At 38.3% G+C, this 27190-nt stretch overlaps 1 protein-coding gene across 3 annotated transcripts in view; it reads left to right on the top strand.

Annotated features, from left to right (window-relative positions):
- Nucleotides 1-27190, top strand: part of PCDH11X (protocadherin 11 X-linked) — a 560187-nt gene that overhangs the window by 351275 nt on the left and 181722 nt on the right. For all 3 annotated transcript variants that reach the window (XM_089536702.1, XM_089536700.1, XM_089536701.1), the window contains exon 5: nucleotides 813-884. In XM_089536702.1, the coding sequence (XP_089392828.1) occupies nucleotides 813-884 (72 nt within the window). The remainder of the gene's footprint in view (nucleotides 1-812; nucleotides 885-27190) is intronic.

Here is a 27190-nt window from a genome sequence, read left to right as displayed (position 1 = left end):
TTGTTTGTCTTTTTGGCTCTCTGTTGTATTCTCAAGACTCTGACCACTGATTATGCTATAACAGAATTTCAGCACTTTTATCTTGGATGTCTAGGTAGTTATATCAGTTTTTTTTTCAGTGTTGATATTTATGTAGCTTTAACTTGCTCTATACATGTTGCATTAAGTCAGGGGAGTCTACCCTCCAAACTGTCTGGATCTTGCCATCTCATTTTTTCAGCTGCTTTTAAAATGTCCCAGTGTGTCTCTCCTCCCATTTCTACCCTTTGGCGTCAGCTTACTTCAGTTGCTGCAGACTGTGTTCAAAGTGGTAAAATGGTTTATACTCAGTTAACTCAATGAGGGAGAGAGGAAGGGCATGGAGCCTTGCAATTTGCAGGAAGGCCAGGCAAAAACAAACTGCTGCAGCCTCTCCTAGCCTGTGTGTTCTTCCTCATTAATAACTTTTGCCATCTTGTCCACGTTCTGATGTTACTTGGCCACATGTGTCCCAGTTTTTGGTGTGAAATTTTGGAGGTTATGCGGGAGTGCTCCTTCCAATGTTACACACCGACAATGACAGTAGCAACATTCATATTCCAGCATTCAACCCAAACCTTGCATGGTATGTTCTCCAGTCATGGAACAATGTAGATGTGTCAGGTTATTTCCAGAGACACACCATCATAATAGAGTAGGCTTGGATTTGCTAATTTTTGTTTAATGATTTAATGATTATCATTGAAAAGGCCCTCTCATTCATGTTTTAAATTGTGTGGTAAAACAGTCTGCATTGGCCTAGGAAATAACTGACAACTCTTTCTTTTCAAAAGCATTCAAAAGAAGCAGGAAGACCACAGTCACCTCTAAAAGAGACAAGCCTAGAGTCATGGACTCAGCCACAGGTAAGCAAGAGCATTTGTTTCCCTCTTTTATATTTAGAGATTTGGAGTGATTACAACAAAACAAAAGTTGCAGATTTTATAAATAATCTATTGTCCATCTACGAAAACAATGCCTTACTGTTTCAAGCAAAGTGATCTTCAAAATGATATAATATATGGTAATTATACACATTATTACAAATACCTTGTTAGATTCACTGAAGGCTGGTATTCAACAGGAACAGAATATCACTTTACTAAGTACTTCTTAGTAAAGCTTTGGAGGACTTAGAAGCACCTGTATGTGTCTTTGTGTGAAATGTGCATGTGCCATTGTTTAAAACATAAACCTAGACCACATAAAAAGGTATTTCCTATTTTAAGTTGAGTGCAGATTCAGTCAAATCTGAGTTTAGCTCAAAATAGGATTCTATTCCTTATCAGTCCTTTTAGAATTATTCACTCAGTTCCTCATCTATGAATAAGTTCTTTTGCTTTTTAAAATGTGTGAGTATAACTGAAAAGGTGAAAGGTTGATTATCTTGTCCTGTATGCTCAGCTTCAGAATTTGAAAGCTTTTACCCCTGTTTGTTGGCAGATGGTGGAATTTACACCTTTCTCTACCCAGAGAAAATGATACATTTTATGATTATGGCAAGAACTATTTATATTCAAAAGCATCATTTTAAGCCTGGGAATCCTGTCTAATCAAATTTCCATTTTACTTGTTATTTCTTCATGTTTGCAATAATAAGCTTGTCTGGCCTAAAACATTATTCTCCCTTACCAGAAGTAAAGGACGGTCCCCCCATTCCATGTCTAGAAGCCATTGGAGAGGAGTATCAGCTGAGCCATCACTAGGAAGAAAACTACCTGTAGGCAGCAAATTCATTTAAGGACTACAAAGGGCAGTAGCTCTGATATCAGTGGCACAGGGAATCCCCCACCCACTGGGATTTAATTTCAACTTTAACGGAGTTATCAAACGTATTGAAGAGTAGAGTCCAGCACTGAGTTGCTCCTTTAATTCCCATATTAAATCCTTTACCATTGTCCAGTCACATCAGAGCCGCCTGCTGATAATGATTTGGGTGATGGGAATAAGGCATGTTACACCTATAACTCTTCCTTTCCAGCTTTCCTCTATTTCATGGCAACTGCTTCATTTTTGCCTCACTCGACTTATATAGAGTAGAGAAGAGGCCATGAAAAACATCTGGGTTTTTGAGAGCATGCTTCTTGGAGTGATACCCTATTATTATTATTATTATTATTATTATTATTATTATTATTATTATTGATTTATAGCCCGCCCTATCACATAGAATCAGGTTGGGTTACAACAATAAAGAAATACAATATAACAATAGGAAACTACAATTACAATACAAATCATTTAAAGGCCAAATAAAGTACAAGATTACAGAATAAATATTAAAAAAATACAGCGAACATAATCCAAAATTCAAAACATAGCAATGCAAAGTACAAAATCCAAAATACATAACTTAATAATAAACAAAGTGTAACATAACATATTAATCTAACTAACAATTTCCGATTCTCCCCTGGTAGCCAAAAAGAAAATACAATACAATATAAAATACAGGACAACAATAATACAATATCAACGGGCGACTAGTCCCTTATACTCCCACCAGCATTAACTAATAATAACATTTCTCTCAATTTAAAATAAATTAAACAAGAAAAACAGTTCAAAACCCAATCAGATGTTTTACTCCATCTCCGCCTCTGCCTCCTTCGCAATAGACTTCCGCAGGGTTGTATCTGTGTCGGGATGATGGTAATTTGAGTCGGCGTTTGTAGAGCGCCGCTCTCCATCTCTGCCACCCTCTCAACAAGTTCCAGGGAGGCCGAGTTCCCGCAGCATCACATAGCTGGCCCTTGTTGGTGCTGGGCAAATGAGCAAACACCAGGTCTGACTCCCTCTCAAGCTGGTGGAGGATGGTCTAGGGAGAATGCCAAGGCCGTTAAGACCTGGCCTCAGCTTCTCTCAATGTCACCCAGCTGGCCCTTGTCAGTGCTGGGCAGGGGGGAGGGGAGCTCCAGGTCTGACTCCCTCTAAAGCTGGCGACGGATCACCAATAGAGTGGGTTTGTGTATTGGTTTCCTCTATCTGGGGCCTGAAACAGACTGGCCAAAAGTGCCACCTTTGGGCTGATCCAGGGGTGTGGCATTCAGATGACACATGACCCTAGATTGGGCTGAAGCTGCACTGTAAACACCCAAGACAGCCCAAACCCATCCACAGAAGGAGCACAAAAAAGTGCTCCTTGCTGGCAGTCTGTAGTAGACGGTGGTGGCAGACACCCTTGGGGCCTCAGCATCTGGTTGCTGTGGTTCCACACTGCTTAGGTCTCACTCATGGCTGCCCATCTACTTGAAGCCTATTTGCTCAAAGGTGAGTTTGGTCTGGTGTTGCTTTCATAGAATCATAGAATTTTAGAGTTGAAAGGGTTGACAAGGGCAATCTGGTCCAGCCACCTGCCTTGCAGGAATAAAAACTAAAGCATCCCTGAATGAAAATTTGCACATCATTCTCCACTGTAGTAAACCACAATACAATTTGTATGTAAAGGGATCTTGTGGCACCTTTGAGATCAACTGACAGAAAGAAGCTGGTATGAATTTTCGTAGCCTTGAGTCTACTTCCTCATATGCATCTGTCTCAAAGGTGCTACAAAATCCCTTTGCATATTAATTTTCCAGACTAACATAGCTATGCCTTTAATTATTCTACCAATAGAATCTATTTGCATTCACTTTGATCATGCTAAAGGATAATCTGTGTAGTTTAGGGCATCAAAATTTAACATGAAAGTTATCACTGCTTCATCTAACATGACCATTTTATATGTAAATACTCTAACTGGATTTTACTATGCTTGTCATTCCTGAATCTGTTCATCCAAAGCAAGGATCAAACATGCTTTTTTAATGCTTCCATACTATTACGTGTATATTAAGCAGAAATGAGCAGGAACCAGCTGCCATCAGGGCCATAGTTGTAGAAGTGGCCCCTAGTCCATATTCAAGCCAAACTGCAATGGTGCAGAGCCTCTAATAATGCTGTGACAAATGAAAATGTACAAATTAACTTGACATCTATGGAAATTATGTGTGGCTCATTAACTCTAGGGATGGAATTCTATTTAAGCCTTCAGAATGACAGCTTAAAGGGAGAAGTCTTATCAGTTGAACTTTAAAATATCTTAAGGTCTACCAGTTTTGACCTACCAGAAATGAAATTATGTTCATTCAACTCTAGGGATGAGAAAACTAATGAAAGAGGACATTGAATCACAACATTAAACTCAAAGTTCATATAATGTGTTAGAAGAGGACATTTCTTGATTAGCTATAGTGCTTATTATTGGTTTGTGTCTTCAAATGAAATCCACTGTTTTGTTGCAGATTATTGTTTTAGTGTTTCCCTCCTTTTTAACAAAGGAGGAAGAATTCACAAAACATTTTGGATTTTAATTATAACCTTTGCTGTTTTGGCAGGCTGTCTCGGTTTTATTTTCTCATTCTCTAGCTGCTCGATTAAGCCTTGAGTTCTGCATGATAAGTTTCACAGCTGGTTTTTGCTTTCTTGTTGTTCTTGCATCTTGGAACTATCTTATATTCAGTTTCAGAGTCTAAAAGCAGAGGTGTATATTGCACCTCCACCAACCTTGGTCCCCTGTCTCATATTTACCTATATGGCCATTTTTATCCCACATTCATTGAACTGATTTTGTAGCAATTAAATAGTCCACACTGACCTGAAATCAGTATCAAACTGAATGGTCTGTCTGCAATAAAAGGCATTGATGTAAATGGTAAAAAGGGAAGAGATTTTCAAGTAAGCTCAGGAATCAGTCATTCTTATAATGACTAGAATCTAGTGATGAAGTAGTGATGAAATTGACATTTGGGAAGAATAATAACCATCACTGGCAAACATGATATCAGGTGTAAATTTTCCAAAAGTAATTGTTCTTCCTGGTGGCCTTAGTTGTTTCTACCTGAGTCATATTTTATGTGTTCTCTAGTCTATCCTTTTTACAAATGTCAATGCTATAAGAAGGCCAATGAGCCAGTAAGCATCAAATTGAACTTCTTTTAGGAAAGCTAGAGTACAACATATTTACACACGCACACCCAGCAACTTCATACCTACTCAGATAATGTAATATTGGAACAGTATCTGGGATATAATTTTTTTATGAATTGAAAAAAATTATGGTTTTTGGATGTGTTTAAATATATCAATTTCATTACAAATTTGAAACTATTGGAAACACTGAATTACCAATTTAACTATGTGGTGAAATAAACCATAGAGCACTTGTGGCTGCAGAATGGAACTAGTTATTACCTTGAAGAAGGGAGAATGACAGATACTTGGTCACAGGAGCACAGAGCTTTGGATTTATCTGACCTTAAAGAGGAATCTGTGCTGTGCTCTAGACCAGTCTTGCTCTCTGAGGATTATGGGAATATTAGTCCAATACATCTGGAAAACACCAAGTCTAACCCACTTGTGGTTCACATTCACGAATGAATCGATTCAAAATGGACCTGCTCCAGCAGGTCGAAGGGCAAATTTAAATCGATTCCAATCCACATCTGGCTCACACTTGCACAGCACAGAAAGACATGGAAAAAATCAGCATCAAAAAGATGCATGTTAAATGGGTCTAGTGCATGAGCCACCTCTCCAAATTGCTTCAGCAATTCAGTTGAACTGGGAACCAGGGTCATTTGAACTGGTTCAAACTGATTTGCGAGTTTAAAAGGTAGTGGGAATCAGGCTACGGTTGCCTAGGTCAGTAATATTGCATTCCTTGAGATTTCAAAGCCAAAATCTAAGACCATTGCCGTTGTGATGTCATAGAGACCTTGTGATATTCAATAGGGAAATAAAGGCTGCATCTGTACTGCAGAAATAATGCGGTTTGGCATTGCTTTACTTGCCATGGCTCAATGTTATGTAATTCTGAGATTTATAGTTTGTTGGGACACCGGAGCTCTCTGACAGAGATGGCTAAATATCTCACAAAACTGGAAATCCCAGAATTCCATGACATTGGTCCATGGCAGTTAAAGTGGTGTCAAACTGCATTATATCTGCAGTGCAGATGCAGCCAAGATCAGGATTAGCAAGTGGGCCAGAACTACTTGTGGCTGGTATGAAGAAAGTCTGCACCGACCATATGGGTAAAGTCTAGCTAACCAGGTAAAACTGTATGGCAGCTCAGAGCAAAATATTTTTCAGCAACTGGGCAGGCAATGCAATGTGTCTGGGAACTGTAGCAGTTGTCATTATTCCCAGTTGCATCCAACATAGTCTGACAGTATACATAACATCTGGGTGAAGTGGGTGGTTTTTGTTTTGCTTTAGTTTGTAGTTATGGCCTTTCTTCTGCCCTAAACCCTTGGGTAAAGAAGAACGGGCTAGCCAACAGGATCTCCCTGTTCCTACCCATACACTCCCCATCACCTTCTTTTCCACCTTTCCCAGTGGAAGGCAGAACATCCTAACAGGAACATCCTTGAATCATACCTGTCTCCTTTTCCAAAGTTACCTCACCACCTGTGGCTAAAATCACCATGTTTCTGCAATAACTCTTTGACTACTGCATCACTCATCACTTAAACTTCCCTTTTTAAGTGGTCGCCCGTATCCACAAATTCTTTATCTATGGATTCAACCACCCATGGTTTGAAAATATTCTAAAAATATATAAATTCAAAAATTGTGTCATTTATATAATAGACACCATTTTACTATGCCATTGTATACAATAGGACTTGAGCATCCATGGATTTTGTTATCCATGAGGGATACTGGAACCAAAGCCCAGTGGATACCAAGGGCCCACTGTCTTTTATGGCAGTACAATTGCATGTGAAATGCCTTACAAGTATCATCCCTGATCTTGCATAACCCTCTTCCATCTTAGGTGGTAACTTAACCCTTGTTAGCTGGACTAACCCTGGAGTCCCACTGGAAACATCTGAGTAAAGCTCTCATCTAGCTATTTGGAATGGATAAAAATAAATATGGGAAATGAAAAAAGGCAGTACCTTTAAGTGTTGTGATCTCTGTACATGGCATATTAAAATATTAAATGTCATCATTGAATCAGTTATTTTTCCTACTACCTCCATTGAGAATGTGGCTAGTACCTTATGTCAGCATTTGGCAAAGCTGTTTCTGCTTTCCTGTTATGAAGACCCATAAACAGTTTCAATTTTACAGAGGTCAGTTAGGTTGACATATTTTTCAGTCTGTCTGTGGTTATTTCAGCTTGGGGAACAATCTCTTTTACATTCAGTTTTCTACAGTTATTTGTCTTGGATGCAGAGATCAAGAAATGTCAAGTGAGATTTCTTTTTCCCCAAAAGAGGAAAAAACAGAGTAAACCAAGTTGAGTATGGATACCATGTTAGAAGTTTGTAACAAGGCATATCATTTTGTTCCATCAAAATGGTCTCACTGGCACGCTATTCATATTTTAAACCTATTCACATAAAACTGTTTTTCTTTATATTATCTAGTAAATTTCCAGGCACGATGCTGGAATTTCTACCACGGTATGTATTCAGATTGTACCATCAATATGTTTAACCTAGGATGAAGATTTATATACTAGATGTAGTGCTATGGGCTGTAGCAGTATGAGTGTAACCATACAATAATGGAACCATAGAATTTTGGGTGATGTGTGAAAAAGAGTGCAAACAAGTAAATGAAGAGGAACTCAGAAAGAAGAAATAGCCGTCTAAGAGTCTTGCCAGGATGGGAGTTTGATTTTGTTAACAACTTTTATGTCTGATTTTGCTGCATCTCTATATAAAATTTGATGCTGGTGGAGGTTGTAAGGATAGTGGATTTTGCAAAATCAAAATTTGCCAGTAATATAGTTACTTGATATAATACATCATGTCAACAATTCCAGCATGTTTGATCCTCCTGAACACTCTTGACACTTTTCAGTATACGTGTATTAAAAAGGGGGCAGCTCAATTTCAAAGGCAGTTGGATGTATTACAGAAGCTCAGGGAATGGTAAAAAAGAACATGGTCTGTGATGTTAATTTATGGTGCCCATGTCCTTGCCTTTCAAGCTACCTGAACACATTTCCAACAGAGAGAGCCCAGGCGTAAATATACATCAAACCAAATTGGCTTCTCTTTGTGGTAAACCTAGTTCAATAGATGAAATAATACAAGAGCATTCTTGTCAGCTGCCATATATCCACCAACCCTTGCCTTGAGCTAATGTTAAGACACAGGGGACCCTGAAGGTTAGCATATACCTCCATAAAGCATTTTTCAATGAAGTCCTTCCTGAGCTGCCTTCAATGTCCAGTGATTAAAAACTCATTTGTGATCATTCCCAGCTGGTGGGCATGTGTAAATAATTTATAGGATGGGCTCAAAAGTGAAATACATGCTGTTGATTCTTTTATCACAGTTGACACTGATATCTAGTAAAATGCAAAGAAGAAATATTCAGAATAGTAGCCTTTACAACATGAAGATGGCCACTTCACTGGAAAGTGCAAGAACTGGGTTACAGAAGTTACAAATATTCCAGGGAGGTAGTAAATCTGACATCAGTCATAGTTGGAGTTACTTTGTTCCCAGAAGAATATTTAATGATTTTTTTAATCACAGAAGCTGCATGCAGGCAAGGGTCATGGTTTATTTATTTTAAGTAATTAGCTACTTAAGTTTGATTTTTGGTTAAAATATCCATATATGGTTTAACAATTTAAAATCCCTAATAAATGATAAGGAAAGAGGCTGTGAAAGGACATTACTTTGTAGGAACAGCACCCTCCATACTTGAGCCATGGCAGTTTAAGCAGTGTCAAACGGCATTGTTTCTGCAGTGCAGATTAGACTTGAGTCAAAGTATGAAAAATCTTGAACTATCTTTCAGTATCTTCGTCATTTGCTTTAAAGTTATGTAAATCATCTTTGATCACTATTTATTGTTTTCTTAATGTTCTACAGTAAACTTGCCTTTGCACTTTCTTCAGTACTCTTCCCAAGTGTTTCTGCTAGTAGTATGGTGTTATCTGCTTATCTTACATTGTAGATGTTCCTTCCTCCAATTTCCATGCTTCCTTCCTCTTACTCTAATCATGCTTTATGTTCCACATACAAGTTAAACAAACAGGTGATAAGCTGTAGCCTTTCCTGACCCTCTTGCCAATTGGAAACTGTTCTGTTTCTTTGTATTCTGTCCTGACGATAGCCTCTTGTCCTGAGTATAGGTTATGCATCAGGACAATCAAATGTTGTGGCACACCTGTTTCTTTAACAGTGTCCCATAGTTCTGCACAATCTATTTAATGAAAGTGTTTTCCCTTATCTATAAAGCACAGGTTGATGCTTGTGCAAAGATAAAATGTCCCAATTGCCATTTGATTGTGTTCCCAAAGTAATGGAGTATCGTGCTCAAAAAACAGCCATAGAGGTTTTGCTGCATTTTGCTTGAAATCATCTTAATAAGATTAGTGGAATTTCTCTGGGGGATTCTGCATATTTCTTGTATTGACAAAAAAGAGGTTGGAAGGAGATTTTGTAAATAGCACAAGTGAATCGTATGGAAACTGACACTTTTTAATGAGATCAAAAAGTAGCTAAAAGTTAAATCCTAATTACTAATGACTTAGGGAAACTTTATTTTCCTTATTTGTCATTTTTACAAAATCATTTTTTAATCTGAGAGCAGTGAATAACAGCACCTCTAATCCAATATTTTAACAGTAAATAATGTAATGAAGGTACTTTCTTCATTAATCTCTTAGGTTGCCAATTGTACAGTTAAAGGATCCACAGGGATTTTACTAATCAGAGGACAGAGAGGGGGGTTTGGTAGACAAAATTGGGTCTTGCAATTTGACTACACTCAAAACTACCTCTAACGGGAGACAGCTGAGTAAATGGCTTTAGGTTCATCGAAAAAAAGAGGAATATATATATATATATATAGAGAGAGAGAGAGAGAGAGAGTATTCCAAAATAAAATCAGCATGTGTTTTGTAGATTATAGCAAAGCCTTTGATCGCATAGATCATGAAAGACTATGGAATGCCCTTAAACACATGGGAGTGCCAACACATTTGATAGTCCTATTGAGGAATTTGTACTTAGGACAAGAGGCTACTGTCAGAACAGAACATGGATAAACAAATGGTTCCCAGTTTACAAAGGGATCAGACAAGGCTGCATCTTATCACCCTACCTATTCAACTTACACGCAGAACACATCGTAAGAAAAGCAGGCTTGAACACAGAAGGAGGAGGAGTGAAAATAGGAGGAAGGAATATGTTCGCAATGTGGTCTCTAGTGCCTCTTCCTTTCCTGAACCCTGCTTGGACCTCTGGGATTTCTCTCTCCATTTATACTTATATATGTATTTAAATTTCTATGCACTCATTGATGTATGCATTTTTACATCCTTCCCTCTTAAAAATAATTATTATTATGCACTTTTCCTAAGTTTGTGGTGTTTTTCCTTTCTCTATCAAAAGTATGGATTTTTATTAATCTCCACTTACATGTGACTAAGAAAAATAGGAAAAGATTAGGTATTTGTATTGTCTTCCTAATGGTAATATACTGAAAAATATGTGAGTTTTTGCTAATAGCATATCTTTCAATATAAGGTTTGAAAACTAATTCAACAATGTTAAATATTGAAAATTGAAAAATTATTTTGTTACCGCGAACAGTAACATTTCATAGAATATAATCACAAAATCATAGAGTTGGAAAAGATCTCAAGGACCATCCAGTCCAAACCCCTGCCGTGCAGGAACTCTCATTCAAAGCATCCGCGACAGATGGCCATCCAGCCTCTTTTTAAAGCTTCCAAAGAAGGAGATTCCATCACATTTCAAGGCAGCATATTTCACTGTCAAGAGTTGTTGCTCTTACTGTTAGGAAGTTCTTCCTAACATTGAAGTGGAATCTCGTTTCCTGCAGTTTGAATCCGTTACTCTGTGTCCTATTATCTGGAGTTGTAAAAACAAAATTGTTCCATCTTCAGTATGTCATCATTTCAAATATTTAAACAGGGCTGTAATATCACCTCTTAGCCTTCTCTTCTCTAAGCTAAACATACTCAGCTTCTAGCCACTCTTCATAAGGCATGGTTTCCAGGCCTTTCACCATTTTGGTCTCCCTCCTCTGGACACAGTCCAGCTTGTTAACATATTTTTGAATTGTGCTGCCCAGTACTGGATACAGTATTCCAAAGCAGAATAGGAGAGGCCTGTCCAAAGCTTAATAATAATAATAATAATAATAATAATAATAATAGATTTTATTTATATACCGTCTTTCTAAAGGATCAAGGCAGTTTACAAAATTTATTTCTTTCAGTTAGTATAATGTTGACTCAGGTTCAGCTTGGGATCCCTTTCACATGTATACTGTTGCCAATTCAGGTGCCCCTATCCTATCTCTTTGTGTTCCATTCCTCCTCTCCCCAAAAAGTGCAATACCTTAGATTTCTCCCTGTTGAATTTCAGTTTGTTAGATTTGGCTCAGATCTCCAATCTAAGGTTATTTTGAATTCTAATCTTGTCTTCTGGGGTATTAGCTAGCTCTCCTAATTTGGTGTCATCTGCAGTAAGCATGGCCTGTATTCCATCTTCAAGTCATTGATAAAGATTTTGAATTGCACTGAGCCCATCCTGCTAGTCATTTCTTTCCAGGATGAAGAAAGAAATAGTTTAAATTCTTTGAAGTTGAAGGTTTTCATGGCCGGCATCCATAGTTTTTTGTGGGTTTTTGGGGCTATGTGGCCATGTTCTATAAGATTTTCTTCCTGACGTTTCGCCAGCATCTGTGGCTGGCATCTTCAGAGATAGTTTAAATTCTTACCTTATTGATTTTGGGACCTTTATAGAGAATAACATGGAGGTTTTTCACTGCTGAACCAGGGACACACATCTGCTACAGGTTCCTTCACAAGGTCTCTTTTTGACTTTTTTTTTACTTCACTCCAAAATAGATTTTTTCCCACTACAAACCCCATTCCTGGGGTTGCTACTCAGAATAGTAGGAGTCCAGTTAATCAGTAACTGCCAGATTGAGAAAAGCTGTCCCAAAACTCATCTTACAATATCTTCAGTTATGTTTTTAATTCATTTTCATTTTCCTTTCCTTTTCAGCACTACCATCATATACACTTCGCTTCATACGCTTTGTTTAAGGTTCATAAGGTATTATGTATTTTAGTTCAAAGACCCTGACCTACCACTTGTACAAAAATAAGCAGGTAGCTACCAAAATCAGCAAGTGAATTAAGGGTGGAGAATATTTATCTATCTATCTATTTATTTATTTAATATCTTGAATTTCTCCCAGAAGATGAATCAGAAATGTTTTGAGTACCTTTGAACATATGGAACATTTGTCCGCGCAACTGAATCATTGCATCCATTTTGTCTCCTCATTCCCAATCAAGAAGTGTAGTCTGCAAAGATCAATGGTACACAACACAGGTTTTGCATGCAGGAGACAGGGATCCCAAATACAATTGTAGCATTTTCAGTTTAGCTGATGAACTATCTAACAAGCCTAGTATTGTATAATTAAAAGTGAACAACATGGAAGGACTGGAGAGAGATGAAGAAGATGATGATAAGACAGAAGGAAATGGAAGGGGGGGAAACCTTTTCACTTAATTATGTAATAGTCTAGCATTGTAAGAAAAACTTACTGAAGGACGCACGCAGCTGACCCAAAATAATATTAAACAAGATCACAGTTCATTGCATCTTCACTCCCCAGAAAGGAACACCTGCCTTTTAAGCCTAAAAGCCCTGACATTCTGGAAGTGCTCAAACTGCCTGAGGACCTTCATCTCCAAACAAATAATTCCCCCATTTCCAGTCTACTTCAGGACTCTTTTTTCCCCCCTATTCTTTGTCTGTTGTTTTTGTCTTGCTGCTCTGAACTGAGCTCTGGCAAATTCTTTCTTTAAACCATTCCTTCCTTCTGTCCTTCCATGATGGGTTAAAGAAAACAGTTCATATTACAAAGACATTTTGGAACTAACATCCAGCCAACAAAAATCCTGACACTCCCTAACTAAAAATGGTTCCTTGTCACTTACAAAGAGGTAGATCTTCTGCTGTCAGGTTTTTCCTTGGCTAAGGAAGGGAGAGTCTGATCCTCTGGAGATCAGCTTCTCCCAGCCTTCCTCATACCGACAATGGTCAGCATCTCAAGGAGAGCTTGAAAGTACAGTAGCCCCCTGGGAACAAAGGCAGTAAAACTTTTATACACCAGCCGTCGAAAGGTTCCAGATGTACTCATAAGAAACATATTGGCAAAGGGTCTCTCCCTTGATTTTACATTACAGTCTGCCATCCTTAGTGGTAGTTTAACTCCTTGCCAACTGGATGTAGCTTGGTTCACAGCCTCTAGACAGTGTATGAGTGCATTGCAACAAGGGTTACAATATTACAATGCAGTCTGTCACCTGCCTTTGATACTCAGCTTCAACAGAGAAGACTGAGGTGCAAGAGCTTAGTAGGCTGATTTTGAAGTGTCTGGAGTCACTTGCCCTTGACATACTGAATAGCAAGTAGACATACACCAGCATAAACTGCAGTATACAGCCCTGTTGCAGATGAGGTTGAAATAGTTAATAAGTTGGCCTTTAGTTTATCTATACTTTTGTGTCTGCCACTTCCTCCTCACTAGATGCGGGAAAGGGCCTTTCTCTGACAGTCCCAGAGAAGGATCTGGCACTGCATGAGTATCTTTCAGATGGAATGCAGCCTCTCTGTTTCAGCTATTTGTAGCAACTTTTTTTTAATCATTGTAACTCAATTCTGTATCACTTTGCTGCATGGCATATTACTAAATTCCCAGACAGCCATACAGATAATTGTGGCATTATCTCATACAATAAATGACAAGATGTCTGTCTGAACAATGTAATGTAACCCTATAGCACTTTATTATTATTCTTTCATCATTCATTGCAGTTATTTATTTACTCGGATAATCCTATTTAGCCTCTACTCTTGAATTGTGAGTTAGAGCACTATTCACTGGGTATGATCTTTTGTTTTCCTGAGAGACCATAACACTGGATTGTGATAAATTAGTGAACATTAGGCATTCCCTCGTGGTTTTAAAACATATCCTTCCACAATAACAGTATCAGATCTATTTTTCAAATAATAATGCTCCTCTGAAGCACTGTGTTTCATCTTTTTACCTTCAGGGTATATTCTCCTCTGAGTTGAGGAAGATTCTAAGTAGTGATGGATGAGCTCTGCAACTCAATTTGTATTTGACTCAGTCTTTACAGACACCTCTCCCCCCCAAGAGACTGGCTAAAAAAAGTATGGCATTTGCTAGACTAGAGACCCCCATAAGTGCTCTGCTTACACTAGCTCTCCATTCACACCTTTTCCCTTCCCAAACTTAATTTGTGTGACGAAGTAGAAAGTGGCTGTGCAATGGCATATTTCTCAGTTACAAGTTTCCAATGTAGCAGCAAGAGATCACAGAATCAAGTAATCACTGAGTTGGAAGAGACCACAAGGGCATCCAGTTCAGCCACTTGCAATGCAAGAATACATAATCAAAGCACTTCTGACAAATTAGCATCCAGTCTGTGTTAAAAAAACCCTCCAAAGAAGGAGATTCCACCACACTCTGAGACAATGTGTTTCACTGTCAAACAGCTCTTACCCTTAGGAAGTTCTTCCTAATGTTGAAATGGAATCCTTTTTCCTGTTTGCATCCATTGCTTCATGTCGTAGTCTCTGGAGCAGCAGAAAACAAGCTTGCTCCATTTTCAATATGGCATATTTCAAATATTTAAACATGGCTCTCATGTCACCTCTTTACTGTCTCTTTCCCAGGCTAAACATACCCAGCACCTTCACAGGGCATGGATTCCAGACCTTTAACCATTTTGGTCACCCTTCTCTAGACACACTCCAGCATTTCAATATCTAAACTACTCTGCATTAGTAAGTCCAAGATTAGTACAAAGCGGTCAGAAAGAAATATACGAGGCTAAAGAAACTAAGGAAAAATCAGACATAAATCAGGATTTTTTTTAATAGTATAGCTTTGTTTTGTTTTATCTCCATTTGACTGAATTCAATGTGGAAGTCTGGGCTGGATTAATACATAAAGGGTAAGCAATATTAAGAATATAACATAACATAATACTAAGTAATATTGGTAACACCAAGAATTATATATTTGAAGTAAAATACGAGATATATTTGTTCAAATGTAAATTTATGTTTTATGAAATAAACTAATAAAAAAAGAAATCTGAATTTAGAACAAGAGGCTACTGTTATAATATGGAGAAATATAATAGTTCCCAATTGGCCAAGGGGTCAGGCAAGGCTGCATGCTATCATCCTATTTGTTTTACACATGCAGAAAATATCATACCAAGAGTAGGTTTACACTTAGAAAAAAGAGGAGTCAAAAGAAGGGGAAGGAACATTAAGAACCTAAGATGTACAGATGATACCATAATACATAGAACACCATAGACATAGAACAATTACTAAGGGAAATTAATAAAGTTCAAAGTCAAGCTTGCTGCTGAACATAAAGATAACAAAAATAAGGACCATGGAGGATCTACATAAATTCAACCTAGATGACAAAGAAATCAAAATAGATAAAGATTTCACATACTTTGGATTAAGTATTGTTCAGAACGGAGATGTCCGTCAAGAAATCAAAAGAAGACTAGGAATGAATAGGGCAGGTATGAAAGAGCTAGATAAGTTCCTAAAGTGTACAAATATACAACTTAGCACTAACATTAGAATTGTCCAAGCCATTATATTTTCTGACGTCATGTACAAGTGTGAGAGCTTGACATTGAGCAAAGTGAATGGGAAGAGAATAAACTCATTTCATATGTGGTGCTGGAGAAGATTGCTGAGGATACCATGAACAGCCAAAAAGAAACAAATGGGTCATTGAACCTGACCTCTCCCTGGAAGCCAAGATGACAAAACTGAGGCTGTCATATTTTGGCCACATCATGAGAAGGCATGACTCATTAGAAAAGACAATAATGGTAGGAAAGATGGAAGACAGTAGAAAGAGAGGAAGACCACATGCCAGATGGCAAGACATCAGGGAGGCCGTGGGCCTGAGCTTACAGGACCAGAACAGACCAGTGGAGGATAGAGGATCTTCAAAATGTCTCATCCACAGATTCACCATGAGTTAGAGTCAACTCAAATACACTTAATGACATTCTTAGCACAGTCTGACTTCCAAAAAATATGATGATGATTGAAATATCCCATTATTACCACATCTCTCCTTTCTGAGTTTGTGGTCATCTGTTCCAGGAAGGCATCATTCAAGTCCTTGTTCTGGCTTGGGGGTCTATAGTAGTAAACATCCACAGTGACATCATTGTTGTTTCTCTCCCCCTTAATTTTTACCCAGATGCTCTCAACTTGGCTTCCAGGATTTAAGTAATTGATCTCTTCACATATGTAAACATCCTTAACAGATAATGCTATTACTACTCTTTCCTGCTTGGTCTATTTCTCTGAAATATACCCCTCTATTACTACATTCCAATCATGAGACTCATCCCAGAAGGTTACAGTGATGCCTATTATAACATATTTGCTTTGCTGTGTTAAGAGATGGATGTCAAGAGCCTCCATTACTGATCAGAAATTGGTGTTTTCCCTATTTTTTGCTGGCTCAGAGCACACTGAACCTGATTTAAAAGACCAGAAATTTTCAGATTTTGTTCCCGTTCTTAACAAATTTACTTTGGAGATACATACACATTTTTATCCCATTATATTTTGTACCAGCTCCCAGTGCACTCAGAAACTTTTTTATACCAGCTCCCCAGATCAAGCCTGTTAACAGCTATCTGAAACACTATAATTTTTTACTTCCCTTATGGTGGGCTTCAAGGCAAACTCTGAAGTTAATCGTTTTGAATTCTGAATGCATTATAAGGCTTACTACCCCCAATGGTAGGATATTGGGTAGAGTCCAGCCCATTCAACTCCAGTGTAATTTCATGCAAATTGTGAGTGTGACCTAGAACACATACAACTTGTACAGGGGCTGCACAATCCTGGCAAAGACTGCGAATGAAGGGCAAACTATATTTCAGGGTAAGGTCTTCTTACTGGGCTTCTTAGTGGATAGACAATGATAGGCTTAAAAGGCTTTTCTAAAGCATTTGTCAAACCAATATCCTCTGTATTCCTTACTTTTGTCTCACACACAATAATTTTGAAGCTGACATGCCCCACATTTAGCAGCAAGGATGTCCTGCGTGTTTGTGGTCCTGTTGTAGCACACTGTAAAAAAGCAGTGAGGCCCAGCGCATGGTGAGGAGACAAGAGGTTAACCAAGCAACCAACCCAAGCAACCCATTGGATTGAAAACCTGGCAGGTCCCATTGTAACTTCAAGGTCATAAATTAGCCACTTCTTTGTTTTTAAAATATAGGTGCAGATTAGGATAACAATAGCAATAGCAGCTTCATTTATGTACCGCTTCATACCACACTAAGCAGTCTCTAAGTGGTTTACAACTCTAAGCAAATTGTTCCCAACAAGCTGGGTATTCAGAATGAATGTTATTTTTTTTTGCCTCTTATAACTTATTTTAGTTTAAATGTTTCAAATCATTTCCATTCTGTGATCCCCTTTGACCATATCTGCCCTATGTATTAATGATAATTCCTAAGTATTTTGGAGGTGAAAGGTAAATTCATCATAGTTACTTTGTAGTTCTGCACACTTATGGAATAATAACATTCCTTCTTGGAACAAGTTCCATTGCTTTTTAATTCCTTCCTTTTCCCCCCAAAATAAAGTTAGTACAATACATTTGTCTCATAGAAAAGGACATAATAGCTGGGGCAGGGAGGGAAAACAAATGTTCGATCTGGTGTTTTAAAGGGATAGTGAGTGAATGCCACATCCCATTTCTACCAAAAGGCAGACATTTGGGGAGCAGTGGTGTTACTGTTGTGGCCCACATCCCCCACACACCCTAATGACACCCCCAAATACAATTATATTTATGTGACACTCCTATAGTTTGGGAGTTCTAGGAAGTAGCAGCATGAATAATCATGAATTATCACCCTGTACACCATGAAAATTTGTTTATATTATGTGGCCCTTACTATTGTTAATCATGTATTTTCATCGGTGGATTGCTGACTTGTTTTCTTCATTGCTAGATAAACTTTTAAGATGTTGCCTAAGTGGGTGAATTAAGGGAAATCACTGTCTCTTTGGCATCTTTCAGGCTAACATACATGTTGGGAGGTTGGGGTGGGGAATGAAGTCGCAGAGAATGATGCCATCCATCCTAAACTCTCTGAGGAATGAGATAAAATATAGTAAATAAATAAATATCCAAATTAGTCCATACATTTATTTGAACGTGATTTATTTTAGGATTTGTATTCAGGGATGCAAAGAATATTCAGAAACATTTTTGATGATGACAAGCAAGGATGACTTGTCATGGTGAGCCATTTTGTAAAAAACATCTGTCAATTGCAACAAGGTTTTTTGTCTTCTATGCAAGAGCAAAACAAGTGCTTAGCGTCCCCCATCAATTTCCCTGAAACTGCACAAGAAGCCTCTTGCAAAACATGTCTTTTTCCCTTTTGTAAAACAAATTGCATGAGTGCACTCACACACACATACAATCAAAAGGATGATCAAAAAAGATGATTGGATGGACCCTTCCAGTGTTTTTTTTTCTTTTTAAAAGTCTATGCAACAAGACAATGGCAATCATAATTTGCAGTAGCAACTGTAATTTAGTTTTGCAAATGTAGATAGTTTACGAAAATGTATAAAAATCTCTTCCTCGCTCACATTTATATTCTAGAGTCTTACTAGGTGAGGGAGGAAATTCACTCTTAAAATTTTCTTTTGTATTCCCTTCCGTGAGCAAGAAAAAAAGACCCTACGCCTTTGAAATAATGAGGACCTTTGACAAAACTATAAAAATTTGAAGCTCAAAAAATCTCTATTCTAGTATCTACCTAGATGGTCCAGAAATAAATTCTGTAACTAAAATATGATGTGTACAAGTGAGGAGAAGTTCTTGCATGCTCAGAGGCAAATCCTATTCCACTTGATAATAAGGCTCCAACACATATATACTAACACAAGGTATGCCACAATTTTTATTGGTAGTTGCACATAAGCTTGACAGATGCCAGCCATTGACCAACTTGCATGTTGCTCAATGACCCAAATCTCCTAGTCCGAGTGCTGGTAAGTGCTAGGATGTCAGGTATGGGACTATATCTCTCTATTGCTCTGAGTCCCCATGTTTGTAATTACTGACTGAGTAGACCCGGAACGGATCCCTCGTGTAAGAGAAGGGCCCACTGTACTAGCATTAAGCTGAATTGAACTGTATCTATTTAAGTTATCATTTTTCTATACAAGCATGTGTGTGTGGACACACACCTCTACATAAATTCTAAGAGTAGTTCATCCATTTCTTGTAGTACAAAACCTATCACAAGAAGTTACCTTTTCTTAGTTAATGCTGATTCTTTGATGTCTTGATCCTGATGAGGCCCCATTTCTTGTTTCTTGGCATATCTGATATTTTCACTGCTCCTCAGCTTCCTCTTTCTCATTCTCTTGGTGGCGGGGCTTGGCAGAACTCCTACATTCTCATCTGGATAGACCTTAAAATTGATACCTTGTTTTGATCCATTGTGTTTTTGCAAGACTTTGCTATAGGAATACCCAACAATGGCTGTCGCTCAGTTTCAATGGAATGGTGACTTTTCTAGATAGATCAGATTTTAAATAAAATAAATAATATTTATTTATTTATTTATTTGTGTGTGTGTGTGTATACACACACACACTCTCTCTCTACTCTTCAGCCAAAAGACTATCAGCGTGGCTTACAAATTGTTAATTAGACATTTCCCTGCCCTTAGGCTTACAATCTAAAGAGACAAGACACAAACAGAGAAGGGGATGCAGTGGGGAAGAGGGAAAGTCCAGCAGATCTTCTCTCCCTCTGATGCCTGGACCATGGCAGATGGACTGAAGGGAGGGCACTTCTTCTTACTCTGATTAGGCCTGATGGAGCTGGCTTGCCTTTCTCTCCCTCTGGATGATGGTGGATGGAGGGAGGCCTTCTTCTTTCAGGAAAGGCCTGATGTATCTGGCTTGCCCTTCTCACCCTCTAGGTTACAAAGCATTTATCCAGTGTGCTGAATCTTAATCCCTAGGCACACAATAGTTGCAGGCCCTTGGATCATTCCCTTGAAGTTCAGACTAAAATCCAGAGCAAATTGACCATCCCACTGATCATCGCACTGATACTGAAGCCACCATCTGCCTCTGCTTCACTTTAGCTTATTTCCACCATGCGGATGCAGTACCAAATGTTTAATCCTATACAGAACATTTACATCTTTCCTATTACTGTGTTTGGTTTCATTCACCTATCTTTTTTTTATTTGAGATTGTGCCACAGTTTGGCCATTCTTATCATATACATCTTTTCATACTGGATATGTAGGCCAGTCAGTCTGCCACAGTGTGTGGTGTATTTATTCAGTTTCCATGATTCATTCCTTGAAAAGTGGAGAACATGTACCCATTGCTACATTGCATGTAAATCTATCTGCCTTTTTATGAAAGGGAGACCATACCATGCCCTTCAAATGTGTCTGAATAGGGCCTATATCCTCCTCCTCCTCCTTGTAGGTTTGTTCTTATCTATGTGTGTTTTCTCCGAACCATGCATTACCACAGAAGTTCTACCTTTTATTCTTATTTCTCGATGATTCACAGTAATTATGACTTACTCTTCTCAGAGTTTATTTTTCCTTATCTATGGGATGTCATCCCTAGAATGACTTGGCTTCAAACTGTCTGGGTGAGAATACAAAGATTTCAATGAAAGTAATTCTTGAGTCAAGACTTCAGCATGTCAGTGACTGTAAATTTGATTTTATTGCTAACCTTGTGCCAGACAAGTACTGCTGTTTTGTGCAGTTTCTTCCTCCTCATAGGTCAACTGCTGTTTAAGTGATTGAATGAACAAAATCTGTGAGGGGTGGGGAGAGGAAGCATAGCAATCTTTGTACCGTTTCTTCCTTCGTTTTTTTTAATTTTGTACTTTTGTGTGAACTGCAAGGAGAGAGAAAATTCAATTATAAAAAATTCAATTACATATAAAAAATCCCTGAAATGGGATTTTGCACATGTAAGGTACAATGGATCTGTTACATATTAAAATACAGTGATTTTGCTTGTTTGTTTGTTTTAAAAAAAAACTTTAAATGATTAGACTTCAGGTGGTAAAGCTCTAAATTTTGAGAACAAAATTGGTCACATAAAGAAAAATTAAATTAGGTACTGGACATAATACTGGCAGACTATGATGCACCTAAATGGATTTAACAGTATACTAAACATATGGGTATCACAAAGATAATTGACTATCTACTATCAAAGTATCTCCTGAAGAAGTTATAGTAACAACACAAATTTAGGGATTCTTGTTTGGGATAAGACGTTGAGAAATGTTGAGAGAATTAAAAAGAATGTGACAGTATGACGAGTGAAAAGGTAGGGATTGGGATGGATGGTGACTTACATTGTCACCAAGTTTTACTTTTAGTATTTTGTTAAGACTATCAGAATTTCTAAGGAGGATTTAGCATATTGCTGGTGAAAGATAGCATGTCCACTCTTTGATGCTGGTGACTGATAGTAAACTAACAGGAATGGATCATAGGAACATGGTTGAGGCTCCATGTGTGGTGATACTGGAAGGACACAATGCAGAGTTATGCATAAGCGTTATAGCTCTTAAACTAATGAAATTCCATATACACAACTAATGGGCATTGGGCCATTTTCCAGAGTTTGATATTCAGTGCAGCAGAATTAATTTGTCAGAGTTTACACTGGGTATCTTAAAGTGAAATCTATTTTTACACCATTGCTAATTGCTGTGTTTTAATAGATTTGAAGTAAAATAATTCAATTTCAAGTCTGCACTGCAGGCTTAAATCAATTTAAAATCTATTTTCCTGAGGAATCCTGGAAAGGCGATTTATATGAAGAAACTAGAGAGATTTCAAACCATCTCACTGAACTATACTTTGAAAAGTTCATAGAGTCATACCAGAGCATCTCAAATGCCTACCAAATAAAGGTTTTGCCTTTCTTTATTGGAGCCTACATGTGAGATCTTCACACTGTGGTTGCCTTTGGGAAATTGTAGGCTTCTTCCTTCTTGGGCTACTGGCCAAATAAGATGAAAAACATAGTTGTACAGATTTTATACTTGCAGAATAATGGCTTTTAAAGCAAGACTTTTGTTTGAAATTTTGCACCCAAGAAAAATGCTGTATTGCTGAATTGATGCCAAATGAGCAATTTAACATGGTCATTCAGGTTGAGTCTCTGTCCTTCTTTATAGCATAGCAAACATGGTCTAATGCCCTATCGGCATGGAGCTGCCCTGACTTCCCACCACCATTCCCATAGCAATGCTGAGTGTCTGTTTTCATATGTGTCCCAAAGTGCTTTCTTGCACAGCTTCCATGGTGGCCCATCACTCCCTTTGAGATCAGAACAAGGCACCTAGCATTGAACATTTGGTTGGGAGCCTTCTTCTGCATCATGGTGGTGGCCATGCTAGGTAGCACAGCAGGATACATTGTAAACAGCTATTTGGTGTCACAACGAAAGACTCTGGAAGGTGCGTTGTTTTACTCCATTATAAGGGGGTGGGGGAGGTATACACTGAGTTCAGTGTTGAATGGCTGGATGTCGTTTGGACTCTTCACACCAAAACCAAGGTTTGGGCCATGCATTGTCTGGAGCCCACTGAGAGGATGGCCAAGGACATTTTATTTTGCCCATGCAGAAAGAGCCTTTTAGGCACATAATAAGACTTTATGAGGGGTCTGTAGCTTTGAGTCCATAGAAAGAATGAAGACCGAATTCTATTGGAGTGTGGCTTTGGCACTGCTTCTGGCCTCTTAGGACACACGCATCATTTAAAGAGCATACCTACAAAGTGACCCGAAGCAGCTTTATTTTGGCCTGTCTTTTTGGGCCCAAAGAGACGCATTTAAGGAACCCTTTAATGATAGTTTATATACATCCTATTGATTTAATATGTCTATTCTAAATGGTGCAAACAACTGATTCCATATCTTTCCACATACTGTCTCATTCCTTTTTGACCTGGCCCTCATTGCCATTGTTTGTTTCAACCATCTCTCTAATAATATTCTTTTTTATTATTATAGAAAATAACAAAATGTACCAAATGACCTAATCAAAACAATCTACAGTTTCCCTAAGTAACTGAACATTTTTCATAAACTTTCATGACCCATTGCGTTATTTTGTTTGATCTTCTTGCTTCCTTTAATTCCAGTAAACGAAACTGATGTATCTCTTTCACCAAAAACCATAGCTTCTCTCTGTATAAAGTAATCTCCAATTGTTATTTCTATATGCTCTCTCCTTTCCTTCACTATAACAAATTATTGGGAAGTGACATTATGTTTCAGTCGTAAGCACTGTTCTTTGTAGCACTCTACTCAAAGCATTGCCATCCTGTTCTGTAGTGTGCAAGTAATAACCATATAGATATTACCAAATAAAAAATGAATTTAGACTCCTTTCCTACAAATTAATTTATGATAAGGTCACAAGGCCTGATGATGGTCCTGTTCCTTCACTGTATCTTACCTTAGTTTATATTCAGTACCAAAAATATGTGGCATTGTTCCTATTTAGTTCTTTTTATAGCAATTTAAAAAGAATGAAGGAGTCTTGTGGCCCCCTTAAAATGAGTTCAAATATTTCAGCATAAGCATCTGAAGAAGTAGTTTTGAGGTCACAAAAGCTTTTGCTGAGATAAATTTCTAAGTCTTAAAAGTGCCACAAGACTTCTTTCCTTTTTTTTAATACTGAAATAGATTGAACACAGCTGTTTTTCTGATTTTGGTACTATGGTGATCTGAATGCATATCATATCTTCATTTTATACAAAGAAAGATATTATTCAATTTCAAAAACTGGGCTCTAGTAGTGAGGCTTTCCCCAACTCTTTTAAGTCTGAATATTTAAGATAATATGAAAGCAAAAAAGAAAACTTTTCTAAAATTAAGAGGCAGGTATTGCACATTAATGGAATGAAGGCTGATCTTGCAGATCTCCTATAATTCAGACTTTGGGGACTTGGCATCTAGTAAAGCAGTGCTTGTGATTTGGATAAAGATCCACAGAAATTAATGTAACAAATTAGATATGGCTAATATTAGCCACATTTATTTCAGTGTTTCTATTCTAAGTATGACAAAGTACCAAAAGAGACCGGCAAAAACACGGTGACTTCGAGGTGATGTTAGGGCATGGTGTATGCATAGTGCATGCCCTGACACTATCCCTATGCCAGCATCACGGCACCTTGCTGACTATGCCGTGGGTGGCATCACAGCATTTCTTAGGTGCAGCGTTTACATGTGCCACACTACAGAAATGTTGAAAAGCTGCTGCCGCAGCAGAAAAACCCATTTTTTTCTGCCCCAAAAAGGAGTGGCATTTTGCTGCTTCTTTTTGGGATGGAAAAACAGTAGATCAGGGCTGTAGCATGCAGGTGTGCCCTGATCCAGTGCTCAAAGGGGCAGTGTAGAGCAGCCCCTTTATGGCCATCTGTTTCAGCCCTAAATCCAGTTCCAATACTGTGCTTTTATGCCAGGCACAATTTGCGTTGTATAGACCATAATATCTTTCAGATCCATTAAAAATTAATTGAAAGCATTAATAAAATATGATTTAATGAGTAATTCCAGCCATATCTAATGACATATAGATTTCCTGTCCACACAAATGTATACATGAACATGCACACTCATAAACGCAGCATATATCAGCTGACCTAACCATCTGTATTTAAGAACTGTTTGGAAATTTGAAGCAAGGTATCACGATCAGGTGAAATTAGATTTTGGATCTTTGCTAACTGCCAATATTGTATAAGAGCTTTGTTTAGTTACTTATAAACTGTACCCCACTCCTCTTTTTCTTCACCTTTGAAAAATTAGAAAAATCCATTGAAACAGGTTGAGGAATATGAGAAATACCAGTATGTCTCACAAGCAGAGTATACATGTATACAGGTTTAGTTTCCCATATGTGAAATGTTTGGGACTTTTTTCAAATTTTGGAACATTTGCATATGCATAAATCTAAATATGACATTAATTTATGCTTTGTTTTCACTTTATACACATAGGCTGAAAGTAATTTATTCATAATATTTTAAATAATTTTGTGCAGGGAACAGTTTGTGCACATGGGACCATCAGAAAGCAAATGTCACCCATACGGACATTTTTGGACAATGTTTAGATTTTGGAATTCTGGTTAAGGGATATTCAACCTGTATCAACACGTAGAGGGTGGGCAATAATAGTCCCACCCTGCTACTGTTCACATGCAGGGTCTAGCAGAAAAGAAGTAGCCTTAGGCAAAGGCATTCCCACACAGGGTATCACCTGTTGGGGGGAAGGCTTGGACTCTTGGGGGAAGGACTCCCAGGGTGGGACTTCCGGTGTGGTTTCCAGAAGTTGGGGCATGTGGGACAGAGTGTGCACAGGTCAGAGCATTGCACAGGTGGGTGGGCAGGCCAGGGAGGCACATGGACAGGTGGGCCAGAGTGGTACGGTGTGTGTGTGTGTGTGGACTGGTGCAAGCATGCAGATGAGAGCACCCCACAAGAGCCAGAGCACCCCATAAGGGTTGAGTGGCATGCATGTGATGCACGGCCTGGAGTAGTTTGCATGGGGGCAGGGGTAGCATGTGTGTGGATGGATGGTGCAGCATGAATGGATGGTGTAGGAGAAAGGGGGGGCTAACTGGGTGTCACCATCCTTTTGGGGTATCACCTCCCTTCTGGAGTGTCACCCAATGCAGCCTGCACCCCTGCACCCCCCAGAGATGCCAGTGGCCTAAGGCCTTGTCTGCATGGGTCAAAAGGTCCATTCCCCTCTTCCCCTGTTTTCACATTTTCCTGTTTGAATGGCACATAGCCCAATCCCTGGTTCTGGTGTGAGCAGTCTAGATAACATTTGTCACATTCAGCACATCTAAGCTGGAGTCTTTGTTTTAAAAAATGTGTAGTATTTGGGCTCACAGATACTAAATACTAAAAGTTTTATGACATCTCCTGGTAAAAAGATGAAGGTATTATGACATGGAGGAGAAGGAGAAAGAACTAACAAAATGGAGGATGAATGAACTCAGGTAGACTGCACAACAGAGAGAACGTGTCCCAAAGCCTAACATAAAGGAAATGACAAGAATATATGCTATGTCTAAATGCTTAGGGAGATATGAGTATATGTATGCTAAGGTTGCTACCTCTAATAAAATAAAAATAAAATAAAAATATCATATAATAAACGTAGGGATATTAAAACAGGAGAAACACTGTTTAATGTTGTCTTAAAGCTGCAGTGTCCAACTTGTTTAAAATACTTGCTTGTTTTTAAAATTCTGAGCGTTTTATAAGGGGGCCATTGTTAACATCAGAATTGTGGAATAAAAAGGCATTAGCAACATGTCAGAAACTTAAAAAGAGAGAGAAGAGGACTGGGCAGATGTTATGGATTTTGGGGGTGTATAGTGGGTCTTAGATGCCCAGCTATAGTTCTTCAAGGAGAGAATTGCAGAACTTAGATGCTGCAATGGAAAAACCACAGTTCTATGACCCAATCAGTCATCTTTCTGAAAATGGCAGAACAAATGGGAAGAAAATTCCATTGTAATATGTTGTGGGGGGAGGGTATCATGGGAGAAGTTGGCCTTTGAGATATCCTGTCTCGGGCAATAATAACAACAGATTTGTGACATCTGAGTTCCATGATGTTGTGCCCATGCAGTACTAAATTTTGCTGAAATTTCTCATCTGCTCTGGTATTTGAATAGTATTAATTTTTATTAAAGGTAACCAGTTACCTTTCAATTTAAGAACCAAGAAGAGCACACATTCTTGTTAAAGGTAACATTCAGTTACATTTAAGCGTTTGGTGATGATGGACATTGCATAGCAATATGTCCACAGCACATATGCACATATACTATGCATAGCATATATGCACATGCACTATGCATAGTACTTATTAGTCCATCTTTGTGCAGGAACTTTTGTACAGGATTTTGAGTAGTATATGAGATGACAGATATGCCTTTTTCTTTGTCCGTGA

This window comes from Sceloporus occidentalis, unplaced genomic scaffold (genome assembly GCF_023333645.1).
Source record: "Sceloporus occidentalis isolate IW3139 unplaced genomic scaffold, rSceOcc1.0.p SCAF_8, whole genome shotgun sequence".
Classification (NCBI taxonomy): Eukaryota; Metazoa; Chordata; class Lepidosauria; order Squamata; family Phrynosomatidae; genus Sceloporus; species Sceloporus occidentalis.
The sequence above is the reverse complement of the archived record's forward strand: the minus strand, read 5'-3'. Positions and strand labels throughout refer to the sequence as shown.